The sequence below is a fragment of the Cherax quadricarinatus genome, chromosome 19 (assembly GCF_038502225.1).
Source record: "Cherax quadricarinatus isolate ZL_2023a chromosome 19, ASM3850222v1, whole genome shotgun sequence".
In the NCBI taxonomy this organism is placed as follows: Eukaryota; Metazoa; Arthropoda; class Malacostraca; order Decapoda; family Parastacidae; genus Cherax; species Cherax quadricarinatus.
The window spans coordinates 50,096,102-50,122,293 of NC_091310.1; the positions used below are offsets into that span (position 1 = coordinate 50,096,102).

The 26,192-nt window shown below is 41.4% G+C and overlaps 1 protein-coding gene across 3 annotated transcripts in view; it reads left to right on the top strand.

Annotated features, from left to right (window-relative positions):
- Positions 1-5,344: 5,344 nt before the first annotated feature.
- Dsor1 (mitogen-activated protein kinase kinase 1) overlaps positions 5,345-26,192 on the top strand; it is a 161,948-nt gene continuing 141,100 nt past the window's right edge. For all 3 annotated transcript variants that reach the window (XR_011392201.1, XM_070086823.1, XM_070086824.1), the window contains exon 1: positions 5,345-5,532. Coding sequence is in view for 2 of the 3 variants with exons in the window: in XM_070086823.1 (XP_069942924.1) it covers positions 5,450-5,532 (83 nt within the window). In the remaining variant the exon portion in view is untranslated. The remainder of the gene's footprint in view (positions 5,533-26,192) is intronic.

Consider the following 26,192-nt stretch of genomic DNA (forward strand, 5'->3'; position numbering starts at 1 on the left):
TGTTGGAGTCATTATATGAGTCGAGAGCCTTCAATGATGACATAGAATCAGTAATGATGATAGAGTCAAGCTCAGTGTCATAGGTTAGCTTTAGCGCCATTAGGATTGCAAACAATTCAGTTTGCAGTGTAGACGCCCAGTTGTTAATTCTTATGCCTAACTCAACAAATTTATTATCGTTCTTAACTAGGGAGGTGACAACAAGAGCAGATGCAGGCCTGCCAGAAGACTCCTGTTTAGATCCATCAGTGTATATAACTTGTGATAACTTATTACTACCAGCTAGGTGAGAAATTTCTTCTTGAGCAGTTGCTCTAACAAGAGATTTAAGGAAGGGATTACTAGCAATGAGCTTCTTGGGAGGGACTTGTAGGTATGTGATATTAAATGAACACATCTTCCATGGAGGGGTGAAATGCTCTTGTTGCCTACAGGGAGGCCAAGCCCATGATGACACTCTTCAGGTCACTTGTTCTATCTAGGCTGGAATATTGCTGCACATTAACAGCACCTTTCAAGGCAGGTGAAATTGCCGACCTAGAAAATGTACAGAGAACTTTCACGGCGCGCATAACGGAGATAAAACATCTCAATTATTGGGAGCGCTTGAGGTTCCTAAACCTGTATTCCCTGGAACGCAGGAGGGAGATACATGATTATATACACCTGGAAAATCCTAGAGGGACTAGTACCGAACTTGCACACGAAAATCACTCACTACGAAAGCAAAAGACTTGGCAGACGATGCACCATCCCCCCAATGAAAAGCAGGGGTGTCACTAGCACGTTAAGAGACCATACAATAAGTGTTAGGGGCCCGAGACTGTTCAACTGCCTCCCAGCACACATAAGGGGGATTACCAACAGACCCCTGGCAGTCTTCAAGCTGGCACTGGACAAGCACCTAAAGTCAGTTCCGGATCAGCCGGGCTGTGGCTCGTACGTTGGTTTGCGTGCAGCCAGCAGCAACAGCCTGGTTGATCAGGCTCTGATCCACCAGGAGGCCTGGTCACAGACCGGGCCGCGGGGGCGTTGACCCCCGGAACTCTCTCCAGGTAAACAGTGATACAGTTCATGCAGGTTATAAAACTTAATGCAATTGCACGTTTTCACAATCCATTTAGATCTGTGTGTATTTACCTCTAGACACTTGGTAAGATTCACTGTGACAGTGTCTGGTTCGTTTCTCAACATTCTAATACCGAGTACAGTGTTAATCTCAACAATCCTATCACTGATACTAGAAATACCAAGCTCCTTCCTCATGTTATGAACTTTTGTAGATCTGGGACAGCCAAGAATAATCCTGAGAGCTTCATTTTGCATTAACTCCAAGGGTCGGAGAGAACTTTCTCTAGCTAATATCAACATGGGAGCAGCATAATCAATTAAGGACCTAACATAGGCTATGTACATCATTCTCACGATTCTCACATTAGCACCATAGTTGGTGTTGTAGCCAGCAACAGCTTTAAGAGCATTTAGCCTAGCTTTGCATTTCTTGTTTAGTTGTTGTATAGTGGATTTGTTAAAGGGTACATCTACACCAAGATATCTGTAAGTTTTAACGTAGCTAATGATTTCACCCTGCAAATAGGTGGGTGGGGGATGTCGTTTGCTTGTTAATATCTTTGTTTTAGAGGAAGATATTATGAGGCCTAGTCGATTACAAATTGCTTGAACTTCATTAAGAATGGTATTCATCTTATGCCCTGTTGGATGGATCATGACATCATCAGCATAGCTTATAGCTATATGTTTAGGTGAGGCAGGTAGAGCATTTAGGAGAGCATTAATCAGAATATTAAATAGCATGGGACTAAGAACTCCTCCCTGCGGTGTAAGATAAGATAAAATAAGATAAGATAAGATTTCTTTCGGATTTTTAACCCCGGAGGGTTAGCCACCCAGGATAACCCAAGAAAGTCAGTGCGTCATCGAGGACTGTCTAACTTATTTCCATTGGGGTCCTTAATCTTGTCCCCCAGGATGCGACCCACACCAGTCGACTAACACCCAGGTACCTATTTGCTGCTAGGTGAACAGGACAATAGGTGTAAGGAAACGTGTCGAAATGTTTCCACCCGCCGGGAATCGAACCCGGGCCCTCCGTGTGTGAAGCGGGGGCTTTAGCCACCAGGCCACCGGGCCACCCAAAGACATTTCTTTAGAATCACTTCTGAAGCCTTGGTAAAGGACAGAGGATACTCTATTTGACAGGTATCCTATTATCCAGCAGAGTAAGCTACCACCAATATTCATTTTGGCTAGTTCATGTAGTATAACGGTTCTGTTCGCAATATCAAATGCAGATTTTAGATCAAGAAAAGTGGTAAAACTAGTAGAGGTGTGTGCAGTGAGAAAGGTGGAAATACAGTTCTGCACACTTTTACCTTTCATGAACCCAGAGAGGTAGGGGGAAAGTTGGTGTCTGATTCTGTAGTACAGTCTGTTAAGCATCATTCTTTCAAAAGTTTTACAAAGACAACTAGTTAAGGAGATCGGCCTAAATGTATCAGGCTGTTGGGGCTTAGGGATAGGCACAATGAGACTATTGGTCCAGGAAGTAGGAAGAACGCCCTCAATGTAACTGAGATTATACAGTGCCAACAAAGGGTTATCAGGCACGTGCCTTAGAGTTCTGAGAATATCATAGGTCATACCATCCTCTCCAGGAGCAGTTGATCGACCTTTGGTTAATGCATTATCTAATTCATACTCGGTAAAGAGGCAATCACTCTCATCAATATTTTGGCTCATAAAATTAATCAGTTTCAACATTTCTTCAGAAGTACTCTCTAAATTTTTTCTAATATGAGATGGAAGGTTTTCATGCCTGGATGTTTTGGACCAGTCATTTATGAGGTCATTTGCTTTTTCAAGAGGAAAGGGATGAGCAACATTGCCAGTCTTTTTCCTGGTTATTTTATTTATACCTTTCCAAGCCAAACTCAAAGGGGTGGACCTATTTAATCCACTAACAAACTGTTCCCATTCCTGTTGCCCAAGTTCTTCCTTTCTATTCCTTGCATTTGTTAATGCAGCTTGGACTTACTTTGGATATCACCACTTAAGAGCGCTACAATAAGATCTCACCTTCAAGGACCATAACATTGTATCAATCGCATCTGCTAGAAAAATGACAGGATGGATAATGAGAACCTTCAAAACTAGGGATGCCAAGCCCATGATGACACTCTTCGGGTCACTTGTTCTATCTAGGCTGGAATATTGCTGCACATTAACAGCACCTTTCAAGGCAGGTGAAATTGCTGACCTAGAAAATGTACAGAGAACCCTCACGGCGCGCATAACGGAGATAAAACACCTCAATTACTGGGAGCGCTTGAGGTTCCTGAACCTGTATTCCCTGGAACGCAGGCGGGAGAGATACATGATTATATACACCTGGAAAATCCTAGAGGGACTAGTACCGAACTTGCACACGAAAATCACTCACTACGAAAGCAAAAGACTTGGCAGACGATGCAACATCCCCCCAATGAAAAGCAGGGGTGTCACTAGCACGTTAAGAGACCATACAATAAGTGTCAGGGGCCCGAGACTGTTCAACTGCCTCCCAGCATACATAAGGGGGATTACCAACAGACCCCTGGCAGTCTTCAAGCTGGCACTGGACAAGCACCTAAAGTCGGTGCCTGACCAGCCGGGCTGTGGCTCGTACGTTGGTTTGCGTGCAGCCAGCAGTAACAGCCTGGTTGATCAGGCTCTGATCCACCAGGAGGCCTGGTCACAGACCGGGCCGCGGGGGCGTTGACCCCCGGAACTCTCTCCAGGTAAACTCCAGGTTGCCTGAACAGTTTTTGCATCATAGACATGTGGCTTCTGCATGATAAAGTAATGTAAATAAGTTTATTTAGGCACACGCACATGTACACATAAGTACAATTATGATACATAGTATGAATTACCTAGGATAACCCAAAGTCAAAGTGATTGATTTCCACTGGGGTCCTTGTGACAGGTGGACTGACTACTATCAATCTCCCTCAATCAGTCTCAAGTCATTGGGGTTTACCTGAAGTTCTTTTCGTATTACCTGCAGCGCTGTATAGTCCTTGTGGCTTAGCGCTTCTTTTTTGATTTTAATAATAATAATAATTTTCGTATTACCGTTCTCAAACTGATAGCCCAAGATTGTAATCTACTTTCTCTATCATACATCTGAAGATCAATGTGAGATGGAATCCACAGGTGTACTCTAACTCCACTCTCCACAACTGATACTAAAGTTTTTGGGTTATCTTAGGTAATTTACAGTATGTATGGCAATTGTACTTAGGAGTACCTGAGCCTAAATAATAATAATAATAATAATAATAATAATAATAATAATAATAATAATAATAATAATAATAAACAAATTTGGTTTTAGAGGATTATCACTTATGTCACTGTTGTAGGCACAATAATAATAATGAACAATACAAATATTGTACAAATGTAACTTATTAAATACACCTAATATAGACAAATATTTATTTTTAAGAATATGTACGTTTATATTTAATATAATCTTACATTATTTATAAAAATGTTTATTAAGGCTGACTCATAGGCCTATATGATCAATAAATTATTGAATCTATCCAGCACGCCGTTCAGGTGAATAATTTGTGTATAAAAATATTGACTGTGCTTTAAATAGATAAGAGGAAGAGAGCGTTGAGGAGGACATGTGCCAAGCTGGGTGTGAGGGCTCTCAATACTGATGAATGAAACACTATTTGTATCCTGCCCACCCACCACCGCTCACTACATATGCTGATACCACCACCATGCTCTGCCATTATAATTTGTAACAGGAAATAACTATGACATACTAAACGCTGCCATCATTCAGTTGTGTCCAAGCATTATTGTCTACGATGGTTAATTGTTTTTATCACTCAGTGATTCTATTGGGATTGAATAAAATGTAATAATCTGAAATAATAGCCAGAGGTTAAAGAGATAGGCTGTATTCATGCAGACTTAAAATCAAGAACTGGTAAATCTGGTGTAAATATGACGCAAGAGAAGCAATTAAGATTCTGGAGAATGAATGAACTAACAGGAAGCGTTACGACACTTCACTTAATATTCATTTCAAATAATTTTCTTGAAGAGGAAAATAATACATAGTACATGAGGTAGTTTGTGAGCATTACCCATTAATCTATAATCCGTACACAAATACGTCACTCAGACTCGAATTCTTTTGTTTGAGACACCTTTTCAGTTCGGAAGCCACAGCGACTGCCCCTGAAACTGCGTTCTTATTGGTCTATCTGGAAGAGCTGACCAATCAGAAGTCAACATTCTCTGTAAATCTAGATAAAGTGCATCGACCTTCACTTCCCGAAATCTCTGGACTCGGGGTTGAGGCGAGTCTGTTAGTTGTGTGGGTTATAATCAATAACTGACGTCTGGCTCTCAGTAGAACATCATGTCAAAGAACAAGTTCAACCTGAAGCTGCCACCGGGTTCCATTGAGCAGACAAACGACCATGACAACCACACCGGCACCGAGTAAGTCCATATTTATGAGATAAACTGAGTCCTTTCATCGTCCCTTCCTTCTTCCTCACCAACACCCTTCCTCAATTACTCGATAACCTGTTGGATAATGACTCTTTTGTTGTTTGTGGTGAGTGCTAGAGTGAGTGTAGTGAGTGCATGGCAGAGTGAAAGCCCAAAAATAGGCTCCAGGGCTCTACTTGTCTCAAATATATGGTTTTTGTTACAAGATCGTCCAGGTATGGGCGGTGGTCTACACTGGACTTTTCTAGCAAGTGTATCCTAAGTGTATCGGCGAGTGCGTAATTGCACTTTTCTAGTGAGTGCGTGTTTTCGTACATGTCTGTGAGTGCGTGTTAAGTGCCTGAGTGTTTGTACTTTAACATGTAACCCGGTTTATAAGTGTTTATTAGTGACAAAGTGTGTTAGTATTTGTGGTGAGTGTGTTGGTGACATGTGTTGGTGACGTGTTGATGAATGTGTTGGTGACATGTGTTGATGAATGTGTTGGTGACATGTGTTGATGAATATGTTGGTGACATGTGTTGATGAATGTGTTGGTGACATGTGTTGATGAATGTGTTGGTGACATGTGTTGATGAATGTGTTGGTGACATATGTTGATGAATGTGTTGGTGACATGTGTTGATGAATGTGTTGGTGACATGTGTTGATGAATGTGTTGGTGACAAATCTGTTGGTGGCAGATGTATTGGTGACATGTGTTGATGAATGTGTTGGTGACAGATCTGTTGGTGGCAGATGTGTTGGTGACATGTGTTGGTGACGTGTTGGTGACATGTGTTGGTGACATGTGTTGATGAATGCGTTTGTGACATGTGTTGATGAATGTGTTGGTGACAGTGCATTGGTGACAATGTGTTGGTGACAGATGTGTTGATGAATGTGTTAGTGACAGATCTGTTGGTTACAGTGTGTTGGTGATGGGTGTGTTGATGAATGTGTTAGTGACAGATCTGTTGGTTACAGTGTGTTGATGATGGGTGTATTGATGAATATGTTGGTGATGGGTGTGTTGATGAATGTGTTGGTGTGTTGATGATGGGTGTATTGATGAATATGTTGGTGATGGGTGTGTTGATGAATGTGTTGGTGTGTTGATGATGGGTGTATTGATGAATATGTTGGTGATGGGTGTGTTGAATGTGTTTGTGACAAGTGTGTTGGTGAATGTGTTGGTGATGGGTGTGTTGAATGTGTTGGTGATGGGTGTGTTGAATGTGTTGGTGACAGGTGTGTTGAGTGTGTTGGTGATGGGTGTGTTGATGAGTGTGTTGGTGATGGGTGTGTTGGTGACAGGTATGTTGGTAACATGTTGGTAACAAGTGTGTTATGATTGTGTTTGTGACAGTGTGGTGTTACTAGGTGAGTGTGTTGATGACGGATGAGTGCGTGTGTTAACAGTTAATGATGCATTCAGAGTGCTGATAATAGTAGCACTATCGTGTGTTCTAACAGGTAAGTATAATGGTGACAGTAATGTTACCTTGAATTTTGAGAACAAGCAAGTCCACATGTCGACAGTAGTATTACCCCTCAGTGTGCTGGTGACAGGCGAGCATTGATGATAGTAGTGTTATCTTGTGTTGATGACTGGTGAATATGTTGGTAATATAATGGTGTTTATCACATGTAAATATTTATCTTGTGTTGATGGCTGGTGTGGCAGACAGGAAATCATTGAATTTTCAGGCAAAGAGTTCTAGATTTTAGGTCCCTTTATGCACATTGAGTTTGTACACAGGTTGAATTGGATATGTGGAATGTCATAGAGATTTTTGTGACTGGTAGTATGCCTATGAGTTATGTTGCAGCTATCAAGAAAGAATTTCAGGGTAGGATTGATATTAGAATTTATTGTCATATACAGTAGGGCCCCCGTCCTTACACAGCAGGGTAGGTTCCAGACTACCACTGGAAAGCAGACATCACCGGAAAGCAAAACGCCATTTTTTTCCACTTACAAATGCATATAGTAAATGCCAGAAAACAAGTTTAAACTAACATATATAAAGTTAGCAATGGAACTAGGCATTAAAAACAATAAAAATACACACACAGTACACTCATTACTTACCTTAAAATATTTATAGTCTTAATGTAGGGTGAGAGGTGAATAGTATTTATTTGCAGGAAGTCAGGTGGAGGAGGTATGGTAGCCAGCCAGGACACCCCACCCACACGTAATGTACTATGACATTTAAAGTGCCCCAGAGCAATAAACTGCATATACAGTACATTCATTACTTACCTTAAAACATTTCTAGTCTTAATTTAGGGTGAGAGTTGAGTAGTATTTATTTGTAGGAAGTCAGGTGTGGGAGGTATGGTAGCCAGCAAGGCCAGGCCACCCCCATGCCACCCACACATAATATACTACGACATTTAAAGTGCCCTAGAGCGACAAAATGCATATACCTTATACTCATTACTTACCTTAAAATATTTGTTGAGAGGTGCGTAAATGAGGTACTGTAAAACAAAGAAATGAGAGCCCGTAATGCTATGCATATAAGTGGCTTTGGCATGCTGCTCTTACCTGTATTTTTTTGTACCTCTGTATGTATGCACAAATTACTAAATAAATAGATAAATAAATAAAAGAGAGAGAGAGAGAGAATGGGTAAATGAGAGAGGAGACGTGGAGTTATGTAAACAAGCAGATGAACATGTCTGGTTTTGGTTCATACACAATGTCTCATATTTATGTTAATTTATTCTACTAATATATGACATTTAATGTGCCTCAGAGTGATTATTATTGCTTATTATTATTATTAATATGGCATCCTCAAGACTAATAAGACACTCTTAGTGATTTTAACCCTTTGAGGGTCTAGAGGCCCTCTCCCAAACTCGTTCTCAGGGTAGAAAAAGTTTCGAAAAAATTTTTTTTTCTTCTTATGAAATGATAGAGAATCTTTTTCCGATGATAATGACACCAAAAGTATGAAATTTGATGGAAAACTTACGGAATTATGCTTTCGTGATGGGAAAAGCACAACTCTAACCACGTGTTTGGTTTAAAATAGCAATTTTAAAGTGTTTTCTAGTATATTTTTTTATGATTTTACTGGCTGTTTCTTGGTATCATTTGGTAAATGGAAGACTTACTACTGAAATAGAGATGATTTTGGTTATTTTGAGGACAGAAAGTAGCTCGAAATTGAGCTCAAATTAGCAGAAATGTATGATTTTTGCTGATTTTTCCTGAGAACAGGTAAAGCCCCTATTACAACCCAGGATTTCAAATGGCCTGTTATCCCAGGTGTAATGGGAGCAAATAAACACAGTAGAAAAAGTTTAGACTTATATTATCCTTCACCAATTTAGAACAGCAATATGTACACTATGTACAGTGATAAATATAGTGCACTCCACGGTAAGCAAGGCAGAAATAGAAGCCACAAGATAGCAGACCGTGCTTCAACCAGCTCTAGAATGGGAATGACAAGGGCAGACAGGAGAGCGGTATCCACATAACCTCTGCGATTGCCAATCCCACCTTCTTATTGGCTAGAACCTGGTCACTAGTTGAACGATGGGGCCCCATCATCAACTCTTAGCAACCTGGTTCGCTGGTTGGGGGAGATAGCCTGTAAATGAGGGTGTGTCCATGCGCCGAATAAAGGTTACGTACTCTTTGCATGCCACACCCCCACCCCCGAGAAGGCTCAGGATTAGGCTGCCACCTCCCAGTGGTAACCGTGCCGCCATGGCACGAAATAATGGGACCGCCTATCCTCTCCACCATCCAACTCTTAGATAGAGCTCAGCTTTCCTAGTGACCAAAAGCCAAACCCTAAACTCAGAGTGAGACAGCAGTCAGATAGGCCAACATAGGTCCAAGATACAAGCGGACGGTAGCCCGTATCCCCTCACTAAAAAAAACCCCCACATCAGGGGATAAAAAAAAGAGCTTGAAAGGGGGGTTACCACAAATACATCCTAACCTAAATAAAATATTAAACTAGACTCTTGACAAAGAGTCTGCCAACACATTTTCTTTGCCGGCAATATAATTTATTTTTAGGTTGTAGGGCTGCAGCCTGAGCGTCCAACGCATAAGCCTTGTGTTGTGATTCTTCATGGCTTGGAGATAGACTAACGGGTTGTGATCACTGTAGATTGTGACCACCTGCGATGTCTGGCCCACATAAACATCGAAATGTTCCAAAGCCATTACCAGCGCGAGGGCTTCTTTTTCAATGGTAGAGTAAGCTCTCTGATGTGGCTGGAACTTAGCTGAAAAGTATGCGATTGGCTGCAGCTCCTTGTTCCCGATTTGTAATAGTACCGCCCCAACCCCAGACTCACAAGCATCAACCTGTAATGAAAAAGGTTTGGAGAAGTCTGGAGACAGGAGAATGGGTGCAGAGCACAATAATCTTTTTGCTTTATTAAAAGCAGTGTTACAATCTGACGTCCAATTAAAGGGAACTTTATGACTGGTAAGAGAGGTAAGAGGGGCTACAATATCTGAGAAATTCTTACAGAATCTTCTGTAAAATCCTATCATGCCTAGGAAACGTTGAAGAGATTTCCTATCATGAGGAACTGGATAATCTTTAATCGAAAGAACTTTAGCAAGTTTAGGTGCAACATTACCACTACCTACTTCATGGCCTAGAAAAGTGACAGTGGCCTGGCCAAAGGAAGATTTAGATAAATTAACTGTTAATTGGGAATTCTTAAAGGTCTCAAACAGAGCTTTAAGTCTAAGTAGGTGTTGATCCCAAGTATCAGACACCACAACAATATCATCTAGGTATGCTGCCGTGCCTTCAAGTCCTTTAATAGCCTGATGGACTAGTTTCTGGAATGAAGAGGGGGAATTTTTCATTCCGAAGGGGGTAACTGTATACTGATAATGACCTCCTGGAATTACGAAGGCAGAGATTTCCTTCGCCTTATCTGTCAAAGGTACCTGATAGTAACCTTTAAGGAGATCTAATTTGGACACAAAAGTAGCCTTACCCACAAAGTCAATTACGTCATCCAGACGAGGAAGAGGGTAAGCATCTGTGATTGTGACCTCGTTCACTTTACGGTAGTCTGTGCACATACGAAACCCTCCATCAGCCTTTTTTACTAGGATGCACGGTGAAGCCCATGGACTAGATGACTCCTCCACTAAACCATGTTCTAACAAGAAGTCTACTTCCTGCTGAAGTAGCCTTTGCTTTTCAGGATTAGCTCTGTAGGGGGAGAGTTTAATTGGTTTAGATTTTCCCACATCTACATCATGGTAACCTAACGTACATTTTTTCGGCACATCCGAAAAAATATTAGGATATGACTGTAGAAGCTCAGTTAAATTGGTTGCTTGTATTTCAGATAATCCATCCATTAACGGGCTAGGATCCTTGAGGAGGACAGAATTTGAAAGTTTAGTATTAATTTCAGAGATAGAGTGCAAAGAGTCAGAGTCGTCCTCAGAGGTAGAGGACAGAGTCATTACTGGGACTTTATCTGGTGTATGAAAGGCCTTGATTTGATTAATGTGGTAAGTTTTTGTTTTTGAGGTCTTATCAATGGGAGCTACCACATAATTTAAATCAGATAATCTACTTACTATCTGCATAGGTCCCGTAAATCTAGCTTTCAAGGTGTGGCCAGGTATAGGTTCCTGCACCAACACCTTGTCTCCTGGATGGAAGGAGCGGAACTGTGCACTTCTGTCATACCTCTGTTTCATCTTACTTTGAGCTATCTTTAGGTTAGCCGTGGCTAACTCACGTGCCACCTGCAACCTTGAAGACGGGTTGTAGAGTGCTGAGCTTACGTCTTCTCCCATCCATCCTTCTTTGAGCACCCGAAGAGGACCTCGTACATTGTGCCCAAAGATCAGCTCAAACGGACTATACCCTGTAGACTCTTGCACCGTCTCCCGTACTGAGAACAGCAACAAAGGTAGAGATTCATCCCAATCTGTCGGAAAGTGCATGCAAAAACTTCTCATCATTGTTTTTAATGTCTGGTGGAATCTTTCCAAGGCGCCTTGGGACTGAGGGTGATAGGCAGTGGATAAGTTGTGAATTATCCCTAACCTAGTTAATACTTCCCTAAATGCTTTGGCAGTGAAGTTAGTACCTTGATCACTTTGTATAGTTTTAGGAATGCCAAAACAAGAAATGAATTTTGTTAAAGCTTTGAGAATAGCTTTAGTATTGATACTACGCATTGGGATCGCTTCAGGATATCTGGTTACTTTATCCATAATTGTAAATAAATACTGATTTCCAGACTTTGACTTAGGTAGTGGACCTACACAATCTATAATTAAATCTGCAAAAGGTTCTCCATCAGCAGGTATGGGTTGGAGAGGTGCAGGTTTAATGGAATGTCCAGGTTTTCCAACTTGCTGACATTCTCGGCAACACCTAATATGATTCTTCACCTCTTTCTTTAATTTTGGCCAATAAAATTCTTTTGTGATTCTATACAAGGTTTTTGTAATTCCTAAGTGACCTCCTAATGACGTATTATGAGCTATATTTAATATCTGAGGTCTATACTTGGTTGGAACCACTAACCTGTCGTATAATTGCCGGCCCTCTATCTCCTTACCAGTCTCAGTGCAAACCAAATAATCATTTTTAACTTCATACTTGACTGGATGACCCAAAGAGGATTTACCCATGGCTGCCTGAAAAGCGAATTTTAAAGAAGGGTCCTTTCGTTGTTCCTCCCGGAAGGACAGTCCCTCGGGCATGGAAACAGAGACATCTGGCAATCCTGCAACCTGGGAATAGGAAGGCTTGATCGGGGTCTGTTCACTTGATTTACGAGACTCCGGCCGGTGTGTCTCATAAAACAACGTGGCTATTCCGAGATCGGAGTCGTCCAAGGATAGGTCAACATTCTCCCCAGACAACCCTTGGGATGTTGCCCGAGTTATGGCCAACACTGGAGAAGCATTAATCATTATAGGTTCAGGACACGAAGTAACAGTAGTAATGTTATTACCCAGTAATAACATGGCATTTTTCATGGGAAATCCTTTTGAGATACCTACAGTCAAGTACCCAGTGTAATATTTGCACTGTACATAAATTTTATGCAAAGGAACAGAATATATAGCTCCTCCATAGGCTTCCAATAAAACTGAGGAATTCAAGGAAGTATTCTCTGAAAGGGGTAATATTCCTTCTCTGACAAGTGAGCAATATGCTCCAGTATCTCTAAAGGTATTTACTTTAGTTGGTTCTGAGTTTTCCTGAAGGGAAATAAGACTTTCGCAATAATAAGGGGCCATACCTTTTTCTACTTCTCTAGGGGACATGTTACTAGGGATATTAGAGATTTTCCCGATGGGTTGAGGTTTTTGGGGGCAGTTGGAACTGATGTGACCTACTTTATTGCACCTGAAGCAAACGACAGGCTTGCCCTTTACTCCCTGATGACGTTGCAAGTGGTGTCGTTCTGGCTGGTGCCTCTCTGGATATTGTTGTCGAGATGCTCCATAAGTAGTTTGCCTCTCCGCAGGGGGACCATATGTTGAGAAGCGTGGCTCACCAGGTGACTTGGTTGGATGACGTAGACGCTCTCCCTCCGGCTGGCACTTCATTCTCCAATGTTGTCGATCTCTGCTCACGCCAGACTGTTGAAAAGAGAGACGGGACCGCTCGGACAAGGAGCGGTTCGTTTCGAAGGTATCAGCCAACCTGGCCGCCTCCAATGCAGTGGTCAAGTCACGATCCTGCAGAAAGACACGAACCTCTGGTCCCACAGACTCCAGCAGGTTATCAATCAGAATAAGCTGCACCAGCTCCTCAAAGTTAGAGACACCACTCGCTTTATACCAGCTGGTAAAAGCTTTGGTTTGCTGTCTCACAAAGTCCACCAGGGATTGACCAAGCTGCCGCCTGTTCAATTTGAAGGTCTTACGATATTTAGCTGGGATACATGTATATGCTCCCAACACTGTGGTCTTCACTACTTGATAATCAGAGAATTCAGCGTCAGTTAATACCGACGTAAATTCCTGTGCCTTACCCAATAATGCTGTATGAACCAACGCTGCCCAGTGCTGTTCCGGCCACCTCAAGGCTCGAGCCTGATTTTCGAAGCTTTCGAAAAATTGCTCTGGTTCGGCCTCATTGAAGCGGGGAACAAGCTGTACTGCTTTTTGTAAACTGAAATCGTTTACAGAATGCGAAAACTGCCTCCTTTCTCTTTCCCTATCAAATTCTTCCCTTGCGAATGCTCTCTGTTCCCTAGTTTGCTCCAGCGTGATTTTTGCCAGCTCAAGTGCCAACGACGCTGATTCACCTCGAGACAACCCAGCTGCACCATACTGACCATTTTGCTCCGTAGGTGTATCATCTTCCTCATGCGAGAACATAAGAGTTTTTTCCCCAGCTCCCGTAGAGGGAGGAGTTTGATGTGCCATCTCTTCTTCAATAAGTATGTCAGCAATAAGTGAACGCAGTTGCGCAGCTGTGAGAGTGCGTTTATAGGGAATGCCAATGGAACGAGCAATTTGCCAACAACGCTGTAGGGACAATTTAGGTAGGTTATGCAAAGTATATGCCGACACCAGGCGTCTGACTCGTCTAGGTGGCATAAGTTATTCGCTATGCACAGTACGAATACCCCAACATAACACGTTAATTTGCAGAACACGCTTAGCTATGCACAGTACAATTGCAGAATACGCATACAAGCAAAGCCGACTGCACACAAGATTGACCGTAGCGAAGCGAGCACACTGAACAAGCTAGTAGCGAGCTGTTGAACGATCACCCAATAGCAAGGCTGATCATAAGCACCTGACACGCAAAATTTGTAAAGCGAAGCGAAACAGCAAGCTACACAATGTTCCTGCTACAAGCTTCACCCTAAGCTCAACCGTTTCTCTAAGTCCAGCTCTCGGACAGGCTACCCATATTACAACCCAGGATTTCAAATGGCCTGTTATCCCAGGTGTAATGGGAGCAAATAAACACAGTAGAAAAAGTTTAGACTTATATTATCCTTCACCAATTTAGAACAGCAATATGTACACTATGTACAGTGATAAATATAGTGCACTCCACGGTAAGCAAGGCAGAAATAGAAGCCACAAGATAGCAGACCGTGCTTCAACCAGCTCTAGAATGGGAATGACAAGGGCAGACAGGAGAGCGGTATCCACATAACCTCTGCGATTGCCAATCCCACCTTCTTATTGGCTAGAACCTGGTCACTAGTTGAACGATGGGGCCCCATCATCAACTCTTAGCAACCTGGTTCGCTGGTTGGGGGAGATAGCCTGTAAATGAGGGTGTGTCCATGCGCCGAATAAAGGTTACGTACTCTTTGCATGCCACAGCCCCCCTACACCCCCGAGTCTGTTTCATGGGGTTTTAAGGGGTCTGATTCAATTATTTGGATGCCTAAATCATGGCAAATCATTTCTGTCCATATTTTATTATCCGGGAACAAAGTATGTAAATCTTCTGTTTTTGTGTGTTTATAAATTCAAAATGTAAGGCAATTTAATATAGGAGAGGCATGGGAGACATGGTCAGTGAACAGAAAAAAATGTTTTTGTGCCAGGAATGTCTACAGTGTCTATTTTGCACTCTGTTTTGAAATTGCTGCCTCTTTAATTTCTTGTAAAATTGGCCACATTACTGACTTCTGTGCACTTTATAGGGTAGTTGTAATATTTCACATACTAGCAAAATAGCTAAGAATTTTTTTGAATGGAGTAATAGAATTGGCTTAAAATAGGACTCAAAATGGGTAAAAGTGCCTATGATTAAATTGTGTTTAGACTGCTGACTTTGTGACTATGTACATACGTAATTCCGTAAGTTTTCCATCAGATTTTGTACTTTTGGTGTCATTACCATTAGAAAAAGATTATCTACCATTTCAGAAGAAAAGAAATATATACAGTGGTACCTTGGGATATGAATTTACAGTGGACCCTCGGGTAACGGCGGCATTGGCTAACGCCAAAATCGGATAGCAGCACGTTTTTGCATCAAAATATTGGCTCGGCTAACGCCCAAGAACTCGGTTAAGGACATTCGTCCCGAACGTGTCTGCACGACCTGACTCCATGTACAGTCAGGGTGCCATTGTTTACAAGCCAGCGAGGATGATTCCATGCATACATGCGATATATTTTGTATTATTCCATTGTTTTTAGTGCTTGTAACTACTAAATAAGCCACCATGGGCCCAAAGAAAGTTTCTAGTGCCAGCCCTGTTGTAAAGAAGGAAAGAAACACATAAGAATTCAAGAGAAAACTCGTATCAAAGTACCAAAGTGGAGGAGGATTCTACGATATGTGCAATTCTACGATATGTGCGATACTAAAGCAGCGGGTATCGATAAAGGCTATAGTGCCAGCCAGTGATAAAGTGTAGAATTAACAGTGTACCAAGTAAGTTAAGCGAGTAAGCGATAGAAAAACGATATATATCATGTTTCTATGTTATTAATGTTGTTTATCATGTCATATTAGATGAATATTGATAGATAAATAAGCCGTAGAGATGGCATTAGCATCGTGTTGAAGCATAATAAACTTTCCTCCCTCTCCCCTCCTACCTGTCTGCCATACACCAACAAGTCTTCAGTAAAGGTAAGTGTGATGTTAAATGTTCATTTATCCATTTTATTAGTGCTTTATATTTATTTGTCATTGTTTTCTGTATGTATATCTATATTTAATCTTCAAAAAAAAAAATTTTTTGGTAATACTTTTGGCTGTCTGAAATGGATTAATTGGATTTCCATTATTTCTTATGGTGAAAATTAATTCGGCTAACAGCAAAATCGGTTAAAGGCAAGCTCTCTGGAACGGATTAATGCCGTTACCCGAGGGTCCACTGTAATTTGTTCCAGAAGGCTGTTTGAGTGCTGATACCGAACGAATTTGTTCCCATAAGGAATAATGTAAATTAGATTAATCCGTTTCAGACCCCCAAAAATACACTTAGAAAAGCACTTACATAAATACTGTACACTTACATAATTATTCGCGTTTTGAGCTGTTTGTATCCCGAGGTACCACTGTACAGTGGACCCCCGCATACCGTTGGCATTACATAACGTTAAATCCGCATACCGATACATTTTATCGCTAAGATTTTGCCTCGCATACCGCTAAAAAACCCGCTCAACGCTGTTCGTCCGAGACGCGTCTAATGTGCGGCCTGAGCCAGCCTCACATGTTCCGCCGGTGGCATTGTTTACCAGCCAGCCTCCATGGTAACATCCAAGCATACAATTGGAACATTTCGTATTATTACAGTGTTTTTGGTGATTTTATCTGCAAAATAAGTGACCATGGGCCCCAAGAAAGCTTCTAGTGCCAACCCTACAGCAATAAGGGTGAGAATTACTATAGAGATGAAGAAAGATCATTGCTAAGTATGAAAGTGGAGTGCGTGTCTCCGAGCTGGCCAGGTTGTATAGTAAACCCCAATCAACCATCGCTACTATTGTGTCCAACAAAACGGCAATCAAGGAAGCTGTTCTTGCCAAAGGTTCAACTGTGTTTTCGAAACAGAGATCGCAAGTGATGGAAGATGTTGAGAGACTCTTATTGGTATGGATAAATGAAAAACAGATAGCAGGAGATAGCATCTCTCAAGTGATCATAAGTGAAAAGGCTAGGAAGTTGCATGAGGATTTAATTAAAAAAATGCCTGCAACTAGTGATGATGTGAGTGAATTTAAGGCCAGCAAAGGTTGGTTTGAGAGATTTAAGAAGCGTAGTGGCATACATAGTGTGATAAGGCATGGTGAGGCTGCCAGTTCGGACCACAAAGCAGCTGAAAAATATGTGCAGGAATTCAAGGAGTACATAGACAGTGAAGGACTGAAACCTGAACAAGTGTTTAATTGTGATGAAACAGGCCTGTTTTGGAAGAAAATGCCAAGCAGGACCTACATTACTCAGGAGGAAAAGGCACTCTCAGGACATAAGCCTATGAAAGACAGGCTTACTCTGTTGATGTGTTCCAATGCTAGTGGTGATTGCAAAGTGAAGCCTTTATTAGTGTATCACTCAGAAACTCCCAGAGCATTCAGGCAAAAGAATATCCTCAAGTGTGTGCTGTGGAGGGCAAACAGTAAGGCATGGGTCACTAGGGACTTTTTCTATGACTGGTTACACCATGCATTTGCCCCCAATGTGAAAGATTACCTAACTGAAAAGAAATTAGACCTTAAGTGCCTCCTGGTGTTAGACAATGCCCCTGGTCATCCTACAGACGTGGCAGAGCGACTTTATGGGGACATGAGCTTCATTAAGGTGAAGTTTTTGCCTCCTAATACCACTCCTCTCCTGCAGCCCATGGACCAGCAGGTTATTGCAAACTTCAAAAAACTGTACACAAAAGCTCTGTTTGAAAGGTGCTTTGTAGTGACCTCAGAAACTCAATTGACTCTAAGAGAGTTTTGGAGAGAGCACTTTAATATCCTCAATTGTGTAAACCTTATAGGGAAGGCTTGGGAGGGAGTGACTAAGAGGACCTTGAACTCTGCTTGGAAGAAACTGTGGCCAGAATGTGTAGACCAAAGGGATTTTGAAGGGTTTCAGGCTAACCCTGAGAGGAGTATGCCAGTTGAGGAATCCATTGTGGCATTGGGAAAGTCCTTGGGGTTGGAGGTTAGTGGGGATGATGTGGAAGAGTTGGTGGAGGAGGACAGTGAAGAACTAACCACTGATGAGCTGCTAGATCAACTTCAACAGCAAGAGGCCAGACCTGAGGAAACTGGTTCGGAGGAGAGGAGAGAGAAATTGAAGAAGTTGCCTACTTTAAAGATTAAGGAAATGTGTGGAATGTGGCTTAAAGTGCAAACCTTTTTTGATGACAATCACCCTAACACAGCTATTGCAAGCCGTGCTGGTGACTATTACACTGACACTGTTGTGAAACACTTTAGGGAAGTCATAAAGGAACGAGAGGTACAGGCCACTATGGACCGATATGTTGTGTGACAGAAGTCCAGTGACTGAAGCTGGTCCTAGTGGCATTAAAAGAAGAAGGGAAGTAACCCCAGAAAAGGACTTGACACCTCAAGTCTTAATGGAAGGGGATTCCCCTTCTAAACACTAAGACTCTCTCCTCCTCCTATCCCATCAATCATCACCAGATCTTCAATAAAGGTAAGTGTCGTGTAACTGTGCATGCCTTTTTCAGTTTGTGTGTATTAAAATTAATATTTCATGTGGTAAAATTTTTTTTTTTTCATACTTTGGGGTGTCTTGCACGGATTAATTTGATTTCCATTATTTCTTATGGGGAAAATTCATTCGCATAACGATAATTTCGCATAACAATGAGCTCTCAGGAACAGATTAAAGTCGTTATGCGGGGGTCCACTGTACTTAACAAAAAGTGAATGCTGGGAGTAATATTAATTTTGAGGGTTTGGACAGTGAAACTAATCATAAGGCTTACATGCTGCTTAATTCCCTTGACTGTCGCAACCCCAAATCCTGAGGTGTCTCCTGGTGTCACAAAATTTCCGAAACAAAAATTATTTTTTCTTATGAAATGGTAGAGAATCTCTTCCCGATTGTAATGACACCAAAAGAATGAAATTTGATGGAAAACTGACGGAATTACGCTCTTGCGAAGTTAGCGACCTCGGCGATATTTACGAATCGGCTATTTTGCCCAATTTGAGCCCTATTTTCGGCTAATTCCATTGTTCCAGTTGATCAAACTCATAGCTATTTCTTTAGAACTCCATTTTTTCTATCGATTGAGTACAAGAAACTGCCCATTTACCAATTTCAACTACCCAATAACGTGGTCAGAAATTTGCAATTTGGCCAATTTCACAATTAAAAATATGACAATTTCAAAATAGGGTCAAGAATGAACAATGCAGACATTCCTGGCTCTAAAATAACATTTTCTTTGTTCATCAGTCACGTCTCCAAGCCCCTCTGATATTACTCTTGCTTTCTATTTTGTTTTATTCAAACAAAAAATAGAAGATTTACTGTTATGCAGACTACTGCAATATTGTAATAATTGTATAAATAATGTCAACCCATTCATGACTGCATATTAGAATGGCTAGTTGGACATTTATTGGAAAATGACATCATTTGTTTACTTTTGATCATCGGCAAAAATCAAACATTTTCCCTACTTTGAGCTCCATTTCCAGGTTCTTTTCATAGTAAAACTAATCAAAATCACCTCTATTTCTATAATATGTTTTCCATTCTATCAAATGAGACTAAGAAAACGAGAATACAACCTTAAGTACTATACGAAAATAGACCACAAGGTCGGCATTTTAATTAAAAAAAAAAAAGGTTGGATTTTTTTTCTCATTATGCACTGCATGCTGCAGGATTTTTTTTTATATGGTGCACACTGACCACACAGACCCATCCTCTCACATGTGGGCCTACCAGCTTTCTCCTGCTTGATTTGAAGCCGCTAGAATTTGAGTATACACTGTGGCTCGTAAGATGTATATATACGACCAAAACAGTCAAAGGGTTAATAACTAGACATAGCATATCGAGTAGGACTTCTTGTACAGTTAGAGACAATCATAAGTACATTGAAAAGGTAGCTAATGACAAAAAGACGGTTGCAAAAATATTACATATTATTTAAATTGATTCAGTGATCTTCAGTTTTATGGAGAGATTGTAATGAAGATAGAGCAAGTTACTTAGATTACTATTCAAATGTAGTGGGACAAGATATGTTTCTTCATCACTTCCTTCCTCACGTCTGTCCTCATCACTTCCTTCTTTCCTCATCACATCATCATCACTTTTTTCTCTCCCTTCAGCATTTCTTAGTCCCTCTTCACTTCCTCCCTTGTCTTCACCTATATCTTTTCCTGTTTCATCTCCTCCCTCTCTGTTTCCTTTCTCTTTACTTCCCCCTCTCTTCCAAATGCCTCACTCCCTCTAAATTTACTGCCTTTTCACTTCTTTTTTCCTCCTGTTTTACTTATTCTTTTTTTCCTTTAATTTTTCCTTTACTTTTTCCTGTTTTTTCTTCACTACTCCATATAATTCTTAGGTTATTATTACTATGCTAGGTGTATTTTATATTAGTGTTATATGTACAGTGGAACCTCAAATTTCGAACTTAATCCGTTCCATGAGCTAGTTCTAAATTCTTGAAAGTTTGAAAAGCGAAGCAATATTTCCCATTAGAAATAATGGAAATACAATTAATCTGTTCCAGAAATCCAAAAATATTCACAAAAAAAATACATTTTATAGAGATTAATTATAGTTTTACATACACACAACAAATATAGTGTACAATATATATTACTAATAAATTTGAACTAACATATAAAATAACATTTTTACTTTATTGAAGATTGGTGATGGCATCTGGAAGATAGGGAGGAGGAGAGAGGGAGTAGGGGTTAGGTATCAAAGCCCTCTCAGGGGTTACTTCCCTTCTCTGTCTTTTAATGCCACTAGGACCAGCTTGAGTCACTGGACCCCTGTCTCACAAAATAACTGTCCACAGTCCTCTGTTTCTGGCGCCTCTTTAAGATTTCCCTAAAATGGGACATGGTTTTGTCACTGAACTTGTTGCAAAGATGGCTTGTTTCATCTTGCTCAGGGTGGTACTTCTGCACAAACATTTGGACATCATTCCACTTGGCACAAATCTCCTTAATCTTTGAAGAAGGCACCTCATCCACTCCCTCTTCCTCCTCCTCTGAAGCAAGTTCCTCAGCTGTGGTCTGATACTGTTCCAGATGAAGCTCTTCCAGCTCTTTAGTGGTTAGCTCTTCCCTGTGGTCCTCCACCAACTCTTCCACATCCTTGATACTCACCTCCAGCCCCAGGGTGCTCCCCAATGACACAACAGGCAGAGTCCACAACAGGCAGAGGGTCAGCTGGGTCAGGGTCCGGGTCAGCCTCAAACCCTTCAAAATCCCTCTTTTGGACACAATCTGGCCACAGTTGTCTCCAAGCAGAGTTCAAAGTCCTGGAAGTCACTCCCTCCCAGGCCTTACCTATAAGGCTTATGGAGCTGTAGATATTGAAGTGATTACTCCAGAACTCTCTTAGGGTCAACTTAGTGTCTGTGGTCACTTCAAAGCACTTTTCAAACACTGCTTTTGTGTAGAGTTTTTTGAAGTTAGAAATGACCTGCTGGTCCATGGGCTAGAGGAGAGGAGTGGTGTTAAGAGGCAAGAACTTCACTGTTATAAAACTGAAGTCCCTAAACAAGAGGTCTACTAAGTTTGGAGGATGAGCAGGAGCATTGTCCATTAACAGGAGGCACTTGAGTGGCAAAATATTGTCTAGGAGGTATTTTCTCACACTGGGACCAAACACTTCATGGACCCACACTTTGAAAATTTGCCTTGTGACCCATGCCTTATTATTTGCTTTCCACAAGACAAAAAACTTGTTCTTTATGACATTATTTTTCTTAAACATGCTGGGATTTTGTGAATGATACACAAGTAAAGGCTTCACTTGAAAATCATCACCTAGTGTTAGCACAGAACAAAAGAGTTAGGCTTGTGTCCTGGGAGTGCCTTTTCCTCCTGAGTAATGTAGGTCCTCTTTGGCATTTTATTCCAAAACAGGCCTGTTTTGTCACAATTGAACACTTGTTGGGGTTTGAATTTTTCAGTGTCTACGTATACCTTAAACTCCTGTACAAACTTCTCAGCCGCCCGTTTGTCTGAACTGGCTGCCTCACCATGCCTTACAACATTGTGTATGCCACTATGCTTCTTAAATCTGTCAAACCAGCCTCAGCTGGCCTTAAATTCACTATCAGCACTGGTTCCAGGAGTTTTCTGTTCCAGATCGGCATGCAACTTCCTTGCCTTTTCACAAATAATCGTCTCTGAAACACTATCACCTGCCATCTCTTGACCCTTGATCCTCACCAGCAACAACTTCTCAGCCTGATCGATTGTCTGTGGTCTTTTTTTGGTTAGTATATTAATACCTTTCGCAACATCAGCTTCCTTGATTTGTTCTTTCTTTGCCAGGATAGAAGCGATGGTCGACTTGTTTTTCTTATACATCCTGGCAAGCTCAACAGGTTTCACACACACTCATACTTCTGTATTATTTCCTTATTCACATCTATGGTGTTTCTCACTTTCTTTACCACAGGGGTACCACTAGCAAGTTTCTTTGGGCCCATGGTAGCTTATTTCACAGTCCTACAAGCACTAAACACCTTGAATTAATCGTAAAATGTTTGAATGAGAGCGCAGGTTAGTGTTCACTCAAGCACCAACAAAGCCAGACTGGCTCAAGGCGCCTGCACGGAGACACAGACAGAGCGGCCTGGCGGACAGGTCCGGTACCCGGCGGTTCAAAAATAGGGGCGAGTTTAATAATAGGGACAAAGTTGGTTTGAAAAAAGCGGTTGATTTTCGAAGAGTGCCATAAGCGATACGTTCGAAATTTGAGGTTCCACTGTATACAGTGGACCCCCGGTTAACGAACTTTTTTCATTCCAGTAGTATGTTCAGGTGCCAGTACTGACCGAATTTTTTCCCATAAGGAATATTGTGAAGTAGATTAGTCCATTTCAGACCCCCAAACATACACGTACAAACGCACTTACATAAATACACTTACATAATTGGTCGCATTTGGAGGTGATCGTTAAGCGGGGGTCCACTGTATTTGCAATCCTAGTGTTACGTTGGTTTGTCCCTTATTTCTTGGATGGTAAGGTTCTCACTACATGTTCTAGTGTGGGGTAGCTTTTACTTAATGGCCTTATTTGTCTAGGGGTAATACTTACATCATGGCTGATCATCTTGAGTGTCTCTGATACCCTTTCACCAGCCCTCTTCACAGGTTATGTAAACTACTACTATAAAAATATAACTGTATTCTCAATAGATATGTACAGAATATACAATTACAGCCTCACATTTTCAAAACAAGATCTACACACTCCATAGCTGTTCTCCCACATGGTGTATTCCAACACTTTTCCTTCTCTCTCCTTGACATAACTCTGGGCTAACCAGTGTTTTGACACACTTTAGTCACCCTGGGTATGGTGGCGACAACTTAAATTATAAAAACTCACCCCTGGAGCACACATAATGCCCCAAAAGATAGAAGAAGGACCCAGAGATCCTGCCAGGTTGAAGGTCAGCCACAGAGAGAGAGAGAGTCAGAGAGAGGGAGAGAGAGAGAAGCCTACCTAAGCTCCTCCCACCAAAACAAAAGACTGTTGCCAAGCACACTTCTCCAGTTACCACAATTCTACCACACCTTAATTTTAATTTTACAAAAAGAAATACAACTTTATAAACTACTTATTTAAATTGTGTGTTTATGTGTCTATAGTATAACCTATTATATTGAGAAAAATAGGTTTGACCCAGCTGCCTCTCAGTCATAAGGTTGATCAGTCCTTCTGACATTTAGAACAAAGTCCCCATCAATTCAATATAATTAGGTATTATTATAGTAACTGTTACTTATAAATACATGTTGGGTCCTATAGCCCCATAACACCCCCACCTCCAGACGAAGTCTCACAAAAGCTAGCCGTGTCCCTCAGGATACGGCTAGTAAAAAGTATATTGCTTAAGTCTGAAGGCGGTAAACAAGACTACTAGAAATGCTACATATTTCCTAGCACCATAACTACTCTTCACTTTACTGTTATTTACAACAGATTGCAGAATTTTTTAGAAAAGCATTTTAACCATACCCATATACTCAAGGGTGTAACTATTTACAATTTTAATGGCTTTTAAACAATACACATTACAATGCAAAAATTGCACACAATGCCCACTGTGAAAGCCCGCACCAACAGGCCTGTGCCTCTGCTGCGGTAATCCAGCAAGCAACTGGTACTCCAGGGTGGCATCTTCCTGATCAGGAGATGAGAGTAGAGCCAAACCCAGAGCAGTCAGGTGTACACCAGGCAGGAACTTCACAAAACATGTCAAGGTGTCTCTCACTTGGTGGCCGAACCAAACAGTGAGACTTCCAGTCAACACTCACGATCCTTAACATGGTCAGGCACTTAAGCCCATCTTCCGAGGTCCCACTCCACACAGATCCTCCAAACTTATGAAGAGGAGGCTGACATAGAATATGGAGGGGTCCAGGGGACCACAAAGGCAAACCGTCGGGCCGTTTTGTATATAGAGCACACCAAGACACAACATACCTTCCTGAACGTCTCATGTTACCGAAGGTTGTCAACCACTGCCTCAACTCACATTTACGTACACCCTGACCCTCGTCACACTTTTGGCTCTGACTCGACCCCTTCACAGTCAGATGGCTGGTAGAGAGTACTCAGGCTCGCTGAGAGTTCACCACTGCAAAAACAACAAGGTCAGCACAAGACAAACACTATGTACAAAGTACGCACCATGCATCTACATGAAACATCTAGAGAGAGCATCAGCAACCACATTCTCTGAGCCTTTTATATATTTGACTTCCAAATTAAAAGGCTGTAGGAACAAAGCCCATTTTAAGAGTCTGATTTTAGTCACTATACACAGGAACAGGATGAAGAGATCCTGAGACATGTACAAATGCTGAATAGCCAGCCCCAAAATGAAAATTTTCTTTCCTGTGGTAAAATGTTGACATTTAAACTTAGAAGGTTGTTCATAGATAGTAACAGTTCTGCAACCTCTAGCAGTACAACAACAACACCAAAGACATCTCTTTGCACCCAGGTTGGATACATCAAGTTTACACAAATACCATCACGTTCCATCTCACACACAAATTTTAAGCACACAATGAACACAATTTGCATTACACACATTAAAATGGTACTGGAACACAGGCCATGGAAATCACATCTTCCTGCCCTATGTTTTAGTTTATTTAAAATGTTTGCATCTCTTAGTGCATAAGTATCAATCTTTCTAATCCTGTAAACCTTAGTTGTTAAACGTACTTTGTGGTAGTCAGTGTTTATGCCCAGGGTGCCATCTAATTTGGGAACCATGAAGCATGGGAATGCCCACTGACTCTCACTAAGCACTACAAACTGGTGTTGGAAGAATTTCACTTCTTCCTCCATCTCCAATTTTTCATACAGATTTTTCCCACACAAAAATTGTTGAATTGGCTCACTTTCCTTAACAATTTCTTCATTGAGTTTCAACTTTTCCCCATTACTGACATCCCAAACTTTTATAAAGTTCCAAGGTGGCTGAGCCAACTCTCCAACATTTTTCTCATTAAACCCAAGCATGCATTTCCCAAAATCTTTTACACACATGTTATTTCTTAAATACGCTTTTGCAGCCCTTTCCATTCCATTAAAACATAGGTCTCTCTGAATTTTTGACACAACTTCAAACCCTTTGACCGGTTACTGTGTACATTATACTCATTCTTTTTCTGCTCAGGGGTGTGGGTTTTATATCTAACCCCTGGGAACTTTCCCCACAACATGTTCAGCTCACAGCAACATGCCATACAGATTTTCACATGAATTGGCTCCAGTATCAGCACTTCCTCTCCAGCCTCCAGAGTATCATGGTCCACATTATGGTCCCACATCATCATCCTGGTCTGGTTGATGAGCACGTTCACTGGTACCATCCACCTCATACGAGCCAAACAGTATCTGAAACTGAGAAAAAGCTCCGAGGGGGGAGCATCACCATCCTCCCCAAGCCAATAGCTCAGAGATTCCAGAGTGCTTCCCCACTCAGC